Consider the following 15,527-nt stretch of genomic DNA (forward strand, 5'->3'; position numbering starts at 1 on the left):
AACACCTGCTTCTCAATTTCTGCCCCATTTCCCAGGACTCTGTGCCTATGGAATTTCTGCAGTTTCCTGTGGTGCTGATAACAGAGATGGGGAGTTGTAAAAATGTCTTTTTTATGTCTGGGGTTCTTTAGCGAAAGTATTGGGGGACATTCATCATTTTTAAGGAGCTTTCTCTTTAATGCTGTCATGGGAATGTGTTTGATTTACTCTCCTTCTCACCACAGCTCCTGGAACAGTGGAGATTATTTCCATGGAGTGGAATGACATTCTGAGATTTATTGTGTGTGTTTTAGCAGTCCTAAGTGTTGGTATGGGAGTAACTGGAAAGGATGGAAGAAGAGCCTCTTTCAGGTAAAGATGTAGTAATCAAAGTGAAGTTTTCACATAAATCAATTGGACAGTCCTGCATTTTATGATGCTTCTTATAACCTTCATCCTTCCACACCTTGTGTCTCTAGTAAAAAAGACACCTTCTATAAGAGCAACCAGAACAATGCAACGAGCAAAAAATGGCTCATATGGCTACTGTAGATACATTAAAAATATATATGTCTGACACTTTTCTGTCCCAGGATCTAAGCTAGCTTTAGGAAGCATCATGTCATGTAGCTAAGCAATATTAACAATTAGATAAACTCAGAGGTTGTTTCAGCTACCTAATATCACACAGTAAATGTGAAGCACAGATAGGGGATGGAAACACAAAACCCAACTACTAACTGCCCATCCTAAATTCTGCTCCACATTTCGTCTATTAAAATCCAGATTCTTCCAGGCTGCCATGCACTTCTTTCCTATTTCTGGATATTCACCAAAGGTGGTTCTACTGGGAAAAAAATGAAAGGCAAGAAATTATCCAATAATTTAGGAAAAGTACAGGTTATTAGCCATGTATTCAAACCTTATCTGAAGTTTTTGAAGAATTAACCTAGAATTGAAAAGAGACACTGAACATTTTCATAAAAAAGATAATTTTTCACACATTCCAAGGTATCACATCTGTTATAAGAAAGTCATTACAAAAGCATGTTCACAATTGACTCTACCTGTCATCTTGATTCTCTGTGCACATTCTCCTCTAAAGGGGAAAGGTGACAAAAATGATCCTGGGATAAAAACTCTGGCACATGCAAACTTAGAAATTTGCATAAATATCTTTGATACAGCTACAGCATCATGTCTGCAGAATACACAGAAGCAACTGAAAATGTATTAACTTGCTGATGCCAGGATGACACCACTACAAGAGATCTTCCTGCAATATCCAAAAATAGCAAGGCAATGCCTGCAATGAGGCTAGCAACAGCACAATGTATTAGACTGACTAGAGACAACAGTGTTTGAAGAAATGGCATTCCTGAAATACTAGTTGAGATAAGAGTACATCTACTCAACTTCAGTATACCCACTAATATTTTGATTGTAATTCCCGTACATTGGGATACTAAAGAAAAAAAAAAAAAAAAAAAGGGAATCAACGATGATCTGGAAAACATCAACAGCCCTTCTAGGGGGGAAAAAAAAATGTCTGTTATCCTAAACAGATGGCAATTTTGAATATATACTGGAAAATGTAAGAAGGATGCATTTGTGCTTCAGGCTTTCATTCTGCAATATAAGAGCAGAGTTTTGCCTTATTATACCACATAAATTTCTGAGAAAAATTGTAGCTGCCTTCTCTGCTGAATGAGAGGGTTTCTCCAGAACTTTAAGACTGAGCCCTTAGCCACTACCACTGCAAAATTCCCTAGCACTTCAAATGTATTTCCAAACTCTGCTGTAAGTGGACTTCTTTCCTGAGGGACAAAGGAAAAATGGTGAGCAGTGATACAAGCAGAAGAGGAAATGTGCAGAGATAATCCCACAAGGTCTCATAACAATTGAAAATTGCCCACAGTCTTCCATGGAGCAAAATCAGTACAGTAACCTACTCAGTAAAATTTTGAGCCAAAAATAATGCCATATGTTGTGACACATCTGCCAAACAACTACTTGTTGAACTTTCAGCATCAGCATAACTCCTTTTTCACTGATGACAGTGAAAGGGAGGAAGCTACAAATTGGTATTGCAGAGAAAGCAATGAAGGCTTGCTTTCAGAGAAGCCCTGGCTATGGACATGCAAAAGCACCTTTATTCAAGAAGACACTGAAGCATAAAAATGCTGTCCTGACCATCTGTCTTCTGAAAATGTGATCCTGTTACAAACAATAATTATACTATCTATTTTAAGGCTTCTGAACATTTTACATTATTTGTTAAAACTGACTGTCATTCCACAGCGACTTTTCAGACTGGATCAAAAGGGTTTATCTGAAGACTACTCTTCCTGGCTAAAGTTCACCTACATGCATGAAAGATTCTGCAAATCTTTTAGACAAGACAGACATTAAAAGTGGAATTAATTTGTTATAATCTCTGTTGAAACTTTCACATTGGTCTCTTCCTTCCTTCATCTATTTATTAAAAACATTAATATTCTGCTTGAATGACTGAAGTAGATCAGAGCAGGTGAACACCCTCAAAGTCCCTAATCCACTTTATTTTAGGTTCATTTATGTTACAGTGTTAGCTTTTTAAAGCTATTCCTTCCACTCCAACAAAGAATGGTGGTGCAGCACAAACAGAAATGCAATACATAGAGCTCAAGTATTTTTAGAGCTTTTTCTGTGCAATTCTGTCTGCCTCAAGGAGGGTGAATAGCAACCCTGGTAACTGTTCATACACTGGGGATTTACATTTGTTATCAATGCCAATGAAACAGAATCAGAAGCAAACTCCTAAAAAACAGTGAACCTGTTAATTGTCCTGATGAAAGATAGAGAGTTTGATTTTCCAATTAATTTCTACAGACAATGATTCCATTATGTTCTTAATGCTTTGTTTCATTTTTGTTTCTCCTCTGGATCTGGTCATTCATGGGATTTGCTGTGGGAATTCTTTCATTGAATTGCATTACATGGTTGCATTACAAATCAGGACATTCACACTCCATATTTTTTTTAAGAGTGTCTTTGTTTGTTTTTTTCTATGTACTTTAAATACTTAAAATATCAAAAAGGCAAAGCCCTGTGAAATTTTTTGCAAAGAGTTTATGTGCAAGAGAGTTTCAACATAAAGAAAGGACTGCCTCAGGAAGTCAGTTGCATGGTTTGATATATTGACATATAAATATCATACAAACAAACACTGCAGAAAATCCCTTCAATAGCTAGAGTATAGTACAAATAAAGTAGATGGATCATAGAATCACAGGAAGGTTTAGGGTGGCAGTAACCTCAGAATTCATGCAGGGCTAGCTTAAAAGCTAGACTAACCTTCTCAGAGCCTTGTCCATTTGAGTTTTGCACATCCCCAAGGAATAGACATCCACAGCTTCTGTCAGCACCTATTTCTAGCCTGAACCACTCTTCCAGTGAATAATTTTTTCCTAATGTCTAGTCAAATGCCACAGATTAAGTCTGCTGTTCATGAGACAGTGTCATAACATGGTCAGCTAAACAAGTCTTACCTGGGCACCGGGGAGTTTTGTGAGCCACAGCAGTACCACTGATAGGACGACCATTGGGAGTGACACACCAGCAGTATCCAGTGTAACTATGGCACTGAACCTGTTAGAAATGACATGAACCACATGCAGTTTGTCAGACGTATGTCTGTTATCCCACAGTATTCATGCAGGAGTACAAAAGGCTAGCCCAGAAAACTATATTAACAAAACCTGGAACAATGATTCATGACAGATCTAATCTCAGTCCTACATATGATTCTTTAGTGTAAAGAAGAATCTATTTCAAGCAAAGTGAGGTAGGTCCTTCAGAATCCAATAGAAGAAAAAAAAAATGAAATATGCGGTTGTTTACACCCTATTTTAAAAGAGTGATGTGCAGGTGTTGTGAAAACCTCACAGTGAAGTTCCTCAAGGGACACATAAACTGTTCCTGAGGCAAGAAATCTCAAGTTTTTTTTCCACATAGAGAACATATTGTTCCACCCACTGAAGGAGCAGGACAAGAGTGCTTCAGCCAGCATTATTCATCTCCCAAACTGTCAGAAAGGAAGCTCTTGGAATTCCTCTTAGTAATCAATTGCATTATATTTCCTGAGGGAAAACTTCTCTTCCCTCACCATGCTTAAAACAAGAAGGATTACCTTCTGCACAACACTGCAACTGAAATGCAACAGAGGCAGCAGAAGCTGATCTTGATTTGAATATTTATCACACAGTAAGATTCTAATTGTAACCCTTCTGAATTCCACAATCTAAACTAGGTAAATTGGTGTCAGACCATATGCTTGTGCATAAATTCAGCTGAGAATAGGAAAGAATCCTGTATGATTCATACTTTAGCACTAAGATATGGACTCTGGTTACAAGATCTTTGGTTTAGATCAGGAACAGATCAGAAATTCCAAGCATTTTACCATCTGATGACTATTCAGGGGTTACAAGAATGACTCAGCTGCCTCAGCTTAGAAGAATAGGGAGTGTACATGAATAACAGTAATGTTTGGCTCTTTTGCTGGCCAACTCTGAAAAAAGAACATGGACAGCACAAAAAATGATTTTTCCTTCAATTTTTCAACATCAGCGTTAGCATAAATTACATTTCATTTTGAAATTACATTTCCTTTCATTACATTTGTCTCCTCTTCATCCTCTGCAAACATACATATTCTGACTTTCTGGCCATGCAAGATATTGAATGAAAATTTTTCAACCTGACTATATGTGCCATCGTCATTGCATTCTGGGATAAACACTTGTTCAAATTCTTTGCGAGCTTGTTCCTGGGTGTACTTCCTCTCAGCCACACATCTGGAAACATCTAAAGAAAGAGAGAAGATAAGTCAATTGGATGATGCAATATAAAGAAAATATAGGTGATAATCTAAATTAAGAAAAAGGAAGAAGGCTCTGAGACCCATGTAAAGAGAATCAGAATCATAACCAGTGAAAACATATGGCCACTTGTATTATCTTTAGGAAAGAAAATCAATGGAAGATAATAATTTCTGGACAATAATCTAGAACTGGGCAAGGAAATGGAGAGATGTCTGGAGAGACAACCTTGCTGCCACAGCTGCTGTCAAAGGGTGGAAGCCTAAACAGAGTTTCTCCTATCAAGAGCTGCCACACTGTGCCTCACAATATTCTTTCAGTGCTGGTGGCAACACCAGCCTTCTAGTGCTTCAAGAAAGGCAAAGCAGGCAGTAGGAATAAATCTGTTTTATATTTCCTACTGTGACTTTACACACCATTTACTTCAGTTAGCCAGTGATCTCTCAGTTGTGATTATAGGCGTGTTTACCAGTCTGGTAAAAAAAAAAAAAAAAAACAAAATAAAACAAACAAACAAACAAAAAAACAAAAACAAAAAAACAAAACAAAAACAAAAAACAAAACAAAACAAAAAACCAAAACAACAAAAAAAAACCCCCACCACATACTGTACAGCACAACAGCTTGTTGGGGAAGTGATTCAATAACAATTTTGGACATGCTTAATTCCTGTTATGCTAAAATTTAGTGTAACAGTTTATGATTTAGACATGGCACAAGTCAAGTCTACCACATGGTCCTTTTTTGCCCACTGTGTGTTTTTTTGCACCATCTCCTGCATTACTTCATACTGTTCTACCTTAAAGACAAGGCAGCAAACTAGACAGATTAATTCAATAGAGTTTCTATTGTCTACTAAATTATAGTCTCTACTACATATACTTTAATTAGGCAGCCAAGGGCTGAGAAAAGACACATAACATGAGCTGTTGTATCTTTTTTTTGTTTAAAGACCCTACAAATTTTAGTCTGTTGCTGATGCAGAATCAATACTTCAGGATCTGCTTGAGCTAAGCATTTTCAGGAGAAATGGGAATACCAGGCAAGCTTAAGGTAGTATTAATGATTTCAAGATGTGACTGTAACATCTGAATTAGAATGATCTCAAGCGTACAAGTAGAGAAATTTGCTGCTTCTGATCCCTGTCTTGTTTAAAGACTGCTTGACAGTAACTGGCTAATTCCCTTCTAGGGCTAAAGCTGTCCAGCAATTACTTGTGAGACAGGAGTGTTGTGGTGATTTGTGAGTGTTTGTGCAGTTCTTAGAAAGCACAGGGACAGGCTTTCTTATTCATACACGTTTCACATTGAGCAGAATCTGAACAGTGAGGCATCAATCACTTCCTCATTAGATACCAGCAGATCTTGATAGGGTTTTGGAATCTAACAGTCCCCAGGAGTATACAGGTGAGCCAGCTGAATTCCCAGACCCCCAAGCACCCTCTCTGTGCCAGTATCATCCAGACAAGCACAGAACCAACATGGAAGCCCGGTGCAACAGCAGAAGTCCTTTGCACAGGATGAATCCTTCACTGGTTATTTCCACCAAGCTTTGTATGACTCACCTGGCAACATCAGCATAAAAAATTCCCTTCAAGTCTTAAGCAACCAGGTGTGGAAGTCTAGCATAATAAAGACAGAAACTGGTCCTCAGGATCTGCATCCTGAAAACAATATTGGGGCCCCTTAATTCTAATCTTTGTATTGATTTCCCTTCTGGTCTTTGATTTTCATGCACTACTTCTGTGCGTTAGTTTACTCTTCTGACAGGAGCATTATGAGAATTCATGTTGGTAAAATGCCCAAAATACAAGTTGTTTCACTTTAAAAAAACCTGTGTTTCAGTCTTAATAAAGTTAATGGTATTATGCTGTTTCAGGAGGGTCATTCACAGAGATGCAATGTTACCTAAAATGGACGGAAAAGTTCAACCATACAGAAATGTGAGAAAAACAATAAGAAACTGAATTAATTTGTACTCTGGTACTTTAATTACTTGTTTCATCAAGGTAAAATTATAGCAAATGAAATGTGAAGCTCAAGTAAAGTCTCATAATGTACACACAGAAAAAGTTTTTTGGGAAAGAAAAAAAAAGAGAGAAACATTTTAAGCAAGCTTTGGTGTCGTAAGCCTTCTCCTGAGCATGGTTTGGTTATGCAGTACTTAATAACATGTGGTTTTAATGTAGCTAGTATTTTAACTGAAAATAAATCACTCCTTTGTTGGACCTCTGTCCTCGTTTTTCTAGAATGACATGTGGTTTAAATGTCTAAAAGGAAAAGTGATATAAATTCCATCGCATAAGATCTCTGGTATAGTACCAGCGGGGTTGTAAATTATCTTCAATATTTGAATTATAAAAACATGCCAAGGAGAAAGAGAAGTTCTCCAAAACTGTCCACCACTTGTTTCTAAACAGCCTCATGCTCTAAAGGCCTCCTACTAGTGGATGATCTAATATGCTTTAAAATCAACAATGACCAATTTTAGTGGAATATAAAATTCACATTTGAAGCTTTATTTTTTTTTATTATATAACCATGGAAACATTTTAAAGCTGTTGGGCATTACTGTGCTTCAGTATACCCAAATAAAACCCATGAGGAATATCTCTTATCAAGTTAAGCATCTGAAACTGTGTATAGGCAAAATATTATTCCCACTTCTGGATTTTTATTTCACCAAGGTATTACCACAGGCAAATAACTATGACACAGAGATGTGGTCCAAACCCGATATATAATAGGGTGGTAAGATAAAAAGAAGACATATTAAAACATTCTTCATCAGAATACAAATGAACATTAGATTATTCATGTAGAGGAGTTTAATTCCTTCCAAATTTAACATCACTGAAGTCAAAAGAGGTTATAATATTTTTATAAGAAATTTGTAAGATTACACCATCTCAGCATCTACCTTCATTTCCTGGTTGCAATACCTTCTAAATCTACTGTGTGATCTCAAACAAACTTTCCATAGGAAAAGAAGAATTCAAGAGATTTAAGTGCTAGACATTTCTGTAAAATAACAGCTGAAAAAGGATGAGAAAATTAATTCTTGTGACTGTCAAAAAGACTGAAATACGAGCTCACATCAAAGACAAGAGATAGGTGTAAGGAAACCTGGCAGCTCTTAAGAGGCAAAGTCAGTGATGGGTGAGATCTTCATCCATAGGGAAACAAACCTTCCATGTGGCCATGGCTCACACTTAGTGGAGCTGAATCTGGGACTCACTGTGCAAAGTCCTGTGACTACATCCAAACAAGTCTTGTCCACAGGCCCCTCTGTGCACCTTGCACAAGTACAACTAGTGGAAATGACTCACATGAATCTCAAATTAGTAGGATGAGTCTAGGCTTAAGTGGCTAGCCAGAAGGAGGTTTATAGGAATGTTGATATCTAAAGGGATGCCAATGAAGGTTCTCACATACAGATTCAACTTCCCTCTTTATCTAGAACAGGAATAATTCAGATCAGGCTAGACCCTGGTTACTTTTGAATGAAGACCAAGAATGAAATGTGGTGGGACTTACTTGGTACCCCTGCTGATTAATCAGCTTACAGCTTTGATTTTGAACATAATGGACCCTGACCAAAGCAGACCAAACTCTTTTGGGGTGAACAGCCTCACACTAGTGACAAACAACCTGAGAACAGAATGGACTCCAAGTCTGCAATGTGTTGGAAGGGTGAAAACCGCTGTGCATCACTGGAAAGAGTCAGCCTTGTTTCACTGTTGTTGTATATATAAATATATATATATATATATATGCACATACATATAATCTCCTTTTGTTACACTTCTGGAAGCATCTAGAGGAAAAATAAAGTGCTTGAAACTGTTACTGACTAGAATTCCCACTATATTTCTCTCCCTAGTTAAAGTATTAATAAAGGAGCCAGCAGACTCAAGTTGGAATCTGATATATGATCTGGTGAAAAGATCATTTGTTTCTAAGACCTGCAAAAACCTGGCTGAAATTAGGCCTTATTTGCCTATACTCAGACAACTGGAAAAACTAATTTTGCAGATATATATGCCCAGTTGTAATTTTAAATTATGTCAATGCCTCAGTGAGAATATCCTCTGAGCTCCAGGTAAATGGGCTTTTACATCCCAAAAGCTTGCTGGGAAAAAAAAATTCTCCTGGCATAGAAAATGAGCATGAAGATGTATAAGCTTACCTCAAATTGGCTCACTTGGACTGTATTAGCTGTCAAACTGGGCTGGTACATGGCTTAATGCTTTTTAGCACAGTACATTTGCCAGTGTGTTGCTTGTACTGCTGTGGCTTATCACCAGGACTGCAAAGGCTGGTTTAAGGTTTAAGAAGAAGAAAGCATCCTGAGGTATGTAACCAAAGAAAAAAATACGTGCATGGGAGTGGACAGAAATACACAGAACTGAGAAGATTACAGAGTTGTAGGTAGCTGTTTGAGCAGCTCTTTCTGCATTGCCCTGGTGACAATTCTGGCTTCCAGAGGAGACCAGCCTCTGGAAAGCACAGGTGACATATAAAGCCATCTTAATTCTGTGCTAAGCTTTGATACACAACAAGGAAGACTTTCACCTATGAAGTGCAGTGGCACTGGTACAGTGTTGCAGGATCCAGAACTAGATTCTGTCGTGCATTACACCTGGGAGCACAGGACTTCCTGCGATAGCACTGAAGTCAATAGGAAATTGCAGTACTCAAGGAAACTCTGGAAACAAATTAGCCTTACAGGCAGCACACACTGACTTGGAACTAATCTCATTTTATGCCTTTTTTCCAACACTACAGAACCAATAATGGAGCTTTGTAAAAAAAAAATACAAAACATCCATCAACTTCAATTCCACTGGCTAACCATTGAATAATATAACACAGAGAGAAGCTTATTACTGCAAAGTAGAAGTTTATCATTAAAACAATGACACAAACTCATCAAAGATGTAAACACCATCTCTGAAGTGACATTTAATACAATTGAATTTACAGGGGCTCCACAGGGAGATCTACCCCAGATTCTCATGGAAAAATAAACAGTTTGCCTAAAGAATAGATATATCTCCCACAAAGATTTTGATTTAGTTCATCCGGTATTTCTTGGTTTGCCATATATTTCAGTAAGAATAAAAGTACCTTTCCCAGTCCCAATACACTGAACAGACTTTGCTTTCTTTCAAAGAGATTACTGTGTGTGACATGGGCTTGTTATGTATTTATGCATAACATACACTTCACAGTTTGTTATTTTATTGTAGATAGAATATCCCACTGAACAGATCAGAAACACTTACCACTTTGTTAAAACTACTTATAAAGTGGTTAAACTTAACCGTTTGAAGAAAAAGTTCCCTTGAGGGCTTTCCACAGATACTTAACTTTTCTTATGCTAAAGAGAAAGCTTTTCTAAAGTCACAAAGATGTGAACAAGCAGACCTCGCATAGACACACATAATCCAAATATTTCTTACTGTTTCTCTGTAGGTTTCCTTTATTGCCCCTCCATTATGACAGAATACCTATATACATTTACTTGCCCTTAAATTTAGAAATACACAGTGTAAAAGCTGTTAAAATTTAGCTATCCACCTGAGCACTTTACTGAATTCTCTTACTAATGAACCACATCTTTTTTTCTACTTCTGTGTTTCTTTCTCACTGTTACACCCTTTTGCTAACTGGTGCTGATATGATAAAAGCAAAATGGTCTTAATTTGTAGTTAACTTAGCACAAAAATGTTTTATTGAGAGCACAAGATACTGTTTGCTTTTTTATGGCATAAACTACTCATAACATGAAAATTTTCTATATTTGACCTAGGTCAATCTATATTCCAAAGAACTGATCATGTCTACCAACAAAGCATATAAATAGCTGTAGTCTCTAGTGATAGGAGACACATAGCAAGCCATACGTTCTCAAAGTTTCAGTTTCAAAGATACAGAGATTATTAGCCTCTTGGGTTGGAAAAGATGTCAGTACAGACATTTAGCCTGACATAGCCATAAAATAAAGACTTGCTGCTTCATTACAAGGGCTGGCCAAGTCTTTCGCTATTTATTTTTATTGCTGCATTCTGGATTCAAACAAAACAGTAGAGCAATCCTAAACTAAACTCTCCTTTATTGGCATCTAACAGAGGCAGGCAGTGTAGGGTTTCTTTTTTTTGTTTGGTTTGTTTTGTTTTGTTTTTCCCACATTTTGCAACCACCCAGCAATTTAGATAGCTAAACTTTAAGATAAAATAAGGAATGCTGTGCTGGATTCCTTCTTGTCACAACAATATTTCTCTCAATTTGCCGACAGTCACATTTAGAGAGACACAGTTGGACTAGAACTGAATTAAATATATGCAAGAAAACCTAAAGCTACAGCTTTCTGATTTCTTTACATGCTAAAGGCTAGACCAGGCTTTCTGAGCAGAAGAGAGATCTGATAAAAAGCTTGGAGCAGCCTAATATGGGTCAATTTATAATTCTCACACTGAAAATCTAAGAAAGCTTGCAAATATTTGTGGTTCCTTCTCTTCAGTGCAGTATTTTGCTTACTACTAGGAGTTGTACGTAAGATGCTTTAAGATGTTCATTCTATATTAAACCTGAAACTTAAATTGAAAATAATGCTTATATATATTTGACTTTGCAAATTCTGCTTGGAGAAATATTATCAAGAAAAACTGAGTTTTTTAAAAAATATATAAATTCCACCTCAAGCAAAATTGATGATACTATTCTAGTGTTTGTCCTGTGTTCCATTTAACAGTACACACATTTAAAAGAGTGAAGGGTATTCCACAAAAAGTATCCCAAATGTACTTAAAACTTCATCCACCCTCACTAAATGCCAACTAGAAAGTGTAATCAGAAGGCAATTCTTGTTGCTTTCAGAGACTATAAAAATTATAACTTCTGTATGTAGATAAATTTTGTTCATCAAGATGTTAAGTATTTTGTTTCTCAAATTAACAGTTTTACTACAGTGGCTTAACACATGACATCTTGACACACCATAAATGAAGGCTCAGAAATAAAATTAGGTCAGGGCTGAACAGTGTTTGTACCAGGATTGCCAGCATTACAGTCTGGAAACTTTCAGTCATCCTATAGATTAAACGCAGTGTTTACAGTGAGAAAATACATCTGAAAAAGGAGGAGACATCTCCTGGCTAAAAGTATTTCCAAATACAAGTCTGCCGTATAATAATTTTTTTTCCCCAGCAAGCTGATTTTCAAAAAAACACAAACCAATACCACTTCTCAATACCTTCTCATTTAAATGTATTTTTTCCTGAACAATTAAAAAAAAAAGACATCTCTTTTTTTTTTGTTTGTTTGTTTTCTTCATAAAGTATGAGAAAAATATAAAAGGGAGAGGAAGAAAAAGAGAGGTGTTGAGGATACGTGAAAACTGTTCTGCTTTCAATCTGTAGCCTGTGCAAGCTCTCAGTGCGTGCTCATGTTAATTTTATAGACTGACACCTTGGTCCACTCCCACTTTCACTCATTTCAGTTAAGGAAATAACCAAAAAACTCTCTATGTCTTTCTCTTTCCAAATGAAATGTGTTGGGAGCATGTTCTGCCTTCCAAATGCAGCCCACAGGGCTGCCTTCCAGGCAACAGGTGAACTGGCCAAGCCAATGTCCCTGCGCACATGCTGGCTTGAGGGACGTCCTCAGGCCCTGTGAGCACACATCAAGCTCACGCCCAGTTCGCAGGCAAAGCTGAGCTTGAGGGCAATCTCCGTGAGAATACAAGATAAGATGTGCACTCAGAAACCATGCCCAGCATGTACAATACAATCCTTTAGCTAAGAGGCAACAGTAACATTAGCCCAAAGGATGCTTGATTCCATGAATTTTGGGAACAAGGTTAATCTATGAGCCCAGTGATGTCGTCCTGTCTCTTCACAGGGAAAATCACACAAGCATGTTTATCCAAGGATAGAAATGTACCTTAATTCATAACATCTCAAATCATTCAAGCATGTCCTTAATTCATTCATTAAGTCATTGCACTAATAATTCAAACGAGCGAAAATTTTCACTTTTGCTTAAAGCCCCATTTTAATTAAACAAATGGTGGCTGTTTCTCTCTTTAAGGCAAGTAAATAGCAAATAGTAAAATACTTGTTTATGGGAAATTCCACTCATATTTTGATGTGCTTCAGTTCTTTATGTGAATTGTGAGAATGAAGATAGTACCTTTTGTTATGTCTATGATAGCCCATAAAAGAATGGCATTTCTAAACAGCCAGGCTCTTTAAGATACCATAAATGAATTAAGCTAAACATGAGCTATCTAGAATTTCCAATGGAGAAAGGGGATCTACATAGTTACAGAATAACAATGACAGCACTTGTGTGCTATGACTGTCCTTGGTGTGCTCACAAAGCAGCAAGGTCCTGCCGGGGCCACCTCTGCAAACACTGAATACATACTCTGAGTGCCAGCTAGACTGGCTAGACTGTATGCCAAGCCACTCACGACTTAAATATCATTCTGTGTAAAGCTCCTTGCACTGCTGTTTTGAGTATGGACCACTCAGAGTTGTGTCCCAAATCCAGTTTAACAGTTACCTATAAACCCAGGTTGCTGCTACAAGCTGACAGTGAAATAGGGAAATGTTATGTGAGTTGGAAGCTACAATTTTACAGGGATTGACAATTTTTCTTCAAGAAGAAAAGAAGGAAAAAAAAAGAAAGGTATTTTTGAATGCATTATCCTATAATTCTTGCAGGCCACTTTCAGGGCATACTTTAGTTAAAACAACAGGAGCTCCTCTTAACTAACTCTATGAGGGGCATCTCCATGGAAGACAGAAGCTTTGTTTTTCAGGTGAAGCATTCTCAGTAGCCACAGACATCTGAAATTCAGTCACAGGCATTACACATGCTCTTCATCTTCCTCCTGACAAGTTGCCTAAATCTCAGCAAACATTCATATAAAGAGCATAAATGCTTAAATTGAAACTACCACAGATGATCTACAGTGTCACCTGTTCCACGTCATCCTTACGCCATTAGCAGAACTGCAAATTGAACTGCTGCTGGCCACTAGTCACTGTTCACTTGATGGTCCAGTAGAGAAAAACTGTGGTACTTCCACTAGACACTGCTGTCACAGATATTGCTCTCTTTGAACAAGATGCAACCAGCTAGCAGACTTTCTACTCTGGAGTAGAAGTTGCTGAGATGGGAGATGAAAAGCTGTCCAAGAGGAATGGAGTTATTCAAGGCTTCTGAACTATGAAAACCTTAATTGATCCCACTGGAAAAATCTTGCAGTAACCTAGCTAGGACTACAGCTGGTCATCATGTCAAAAAAAAAAGCACAGTTTCATTTAAAAAAAGCTCTAATCCCACTCACCTCCACCCAGCATCATTATTTCAGGTTTAAAACTTAATACACTTTATTTACTGTCATGAAAAAATACTTGGAAACTTTACCATTATTTGAAAACTGCTGCAGGAAAAATATGAGTTCACATTTTCAAAATTCTGGGGAAAAAAATTGTTCAGTAGTGCAGAACAAATAGGGTAGCAAACCTGATAGAAGATTTCTATTGATTTTACCATAGAGGAAACTGATAGGAGTTGCAGAAATGTGTTGAAACAGTCTCTCATTTTTTTTTGTACCCATAACACAAATTTTTCATCACAATAGAAAATTTGAATGCTCTTTGTACAATGCCATTCTACAGTGATAAGACTAAATGTTGCAGAGTAATTCTGAACGCTTACAGAAGGAAGAGAAAGCAAAAAAAAGAAAACAGACTTTTTCAAATGGGTTGTACAAGATGCTTCATGAAAAAAAGCCAAAAAAACCTGTTTCAGGTAGTCTCATCTATCATGACTTGTGACAGACGTTCAGTCTTACATTTATAAGATAAAGGAGATCCTCAATTGGCAATACATCTCCCATTTCTCCTGGGGAAGATGTTTTTAGCCAATATCTTGTGTATTTCTCTTTCCATACAAGCACAGCCTTTTAGAGCAACCTGTATCTTGTAACAAATCATGTAAAATCACCATTAGATGTATAACTGTAGCTACTGGCCCTGCAGGCAACCACAGGGCTGGGCAACACTCACTAACCATAATAGCAGCTGCATCATTCAGGGATATTAATTAAAGGGGTTTTTTCCTAAGAAACTTCAACTTGTACTTTTTGTATGTAATGATAAAGATTATGAAAAGCTCGGTTTTGTAGCCTTCTTTTGTGACATCCAGAGCTCTCCAGTCCCATCCTTACCCTCTGTTGTGGAGGGAACAAAGAGTTAAAGGAGTTGTGCCCAAGTTTGTATTAGTGATAGGAATAGACGTGCCCTGGTGCATACCAGGGCAGTCCTGTAAGAGTAGATAGGCTCTGTTGTCAGGTTGAAATACCTTAAACTCCTCTAAGAAGGTGACTCTGTGCATGTTGCCTACTGGGAACAGTCGTGGGCCCATCTAACCCCTGAGTCACATAGATACAGTCCTTGGGAAAGCACTAGCTGGCCTGTATGCAAAGTGCAACAGGGAGTTCTCTACCACCTTAAGTGTTTAGGCAGTCATACTGTGTCCTGGCACTGCCATAGACTCTGTGTCTTACTGAGCAGCTTAAAAACAATTATGTTTATTTCCACTTCTCATGTATTTTGTCTCTTTGGCTGTGCTGGGCCAGATTTACTGTGAAGCATTCACGTGTGTTTGT

At 37.5% G+C, this 15,527-nt stretch overlaps 1 protein-coding gene across 10 annotated transcripts in view; it reads right to left on the minus strand.

Annotated features, from left to right (window-relative positions):
- Window positions 1-15,527, minus strand: part of SMOC2 (SPARC related modular calcium binding 2) — a 144,543-nt gene that overhangs the window by 82,928 nt on the left and 46,088 nt on the right. For all 10 annotated transcript variants that reach the window (XM_082048049.1, XM_082048051.1, XM_082048048.1 and 7 more), the window contains exons 3-4: window positions 4,721-4,827; window positions 3,510-3,609 (exon numbers count right to left, since the gene is read on the minus strand). In XM_082048049.1, coding sequence (XP_081904175.1) covers window positions 3,510-3,609; window positions 4,721-4,827 — 207 coding nt within the window. The remainder of the gene's footprint in view (window positions 1-3,509; window positions 3,610-4,720; window positions 4,828-15,527) is intronic.

This window comes from Streptopelia decaocto (genome assembly GCF_964273445.1).
Source record: "Streptopelia decaocto genome assembly, chromosome: 3".
NCBI lineage: Eukaryota > Metazoa > Chordata > Aves > Columbiformes > Columbidae > Streptopelia > Streptopelia decaocto.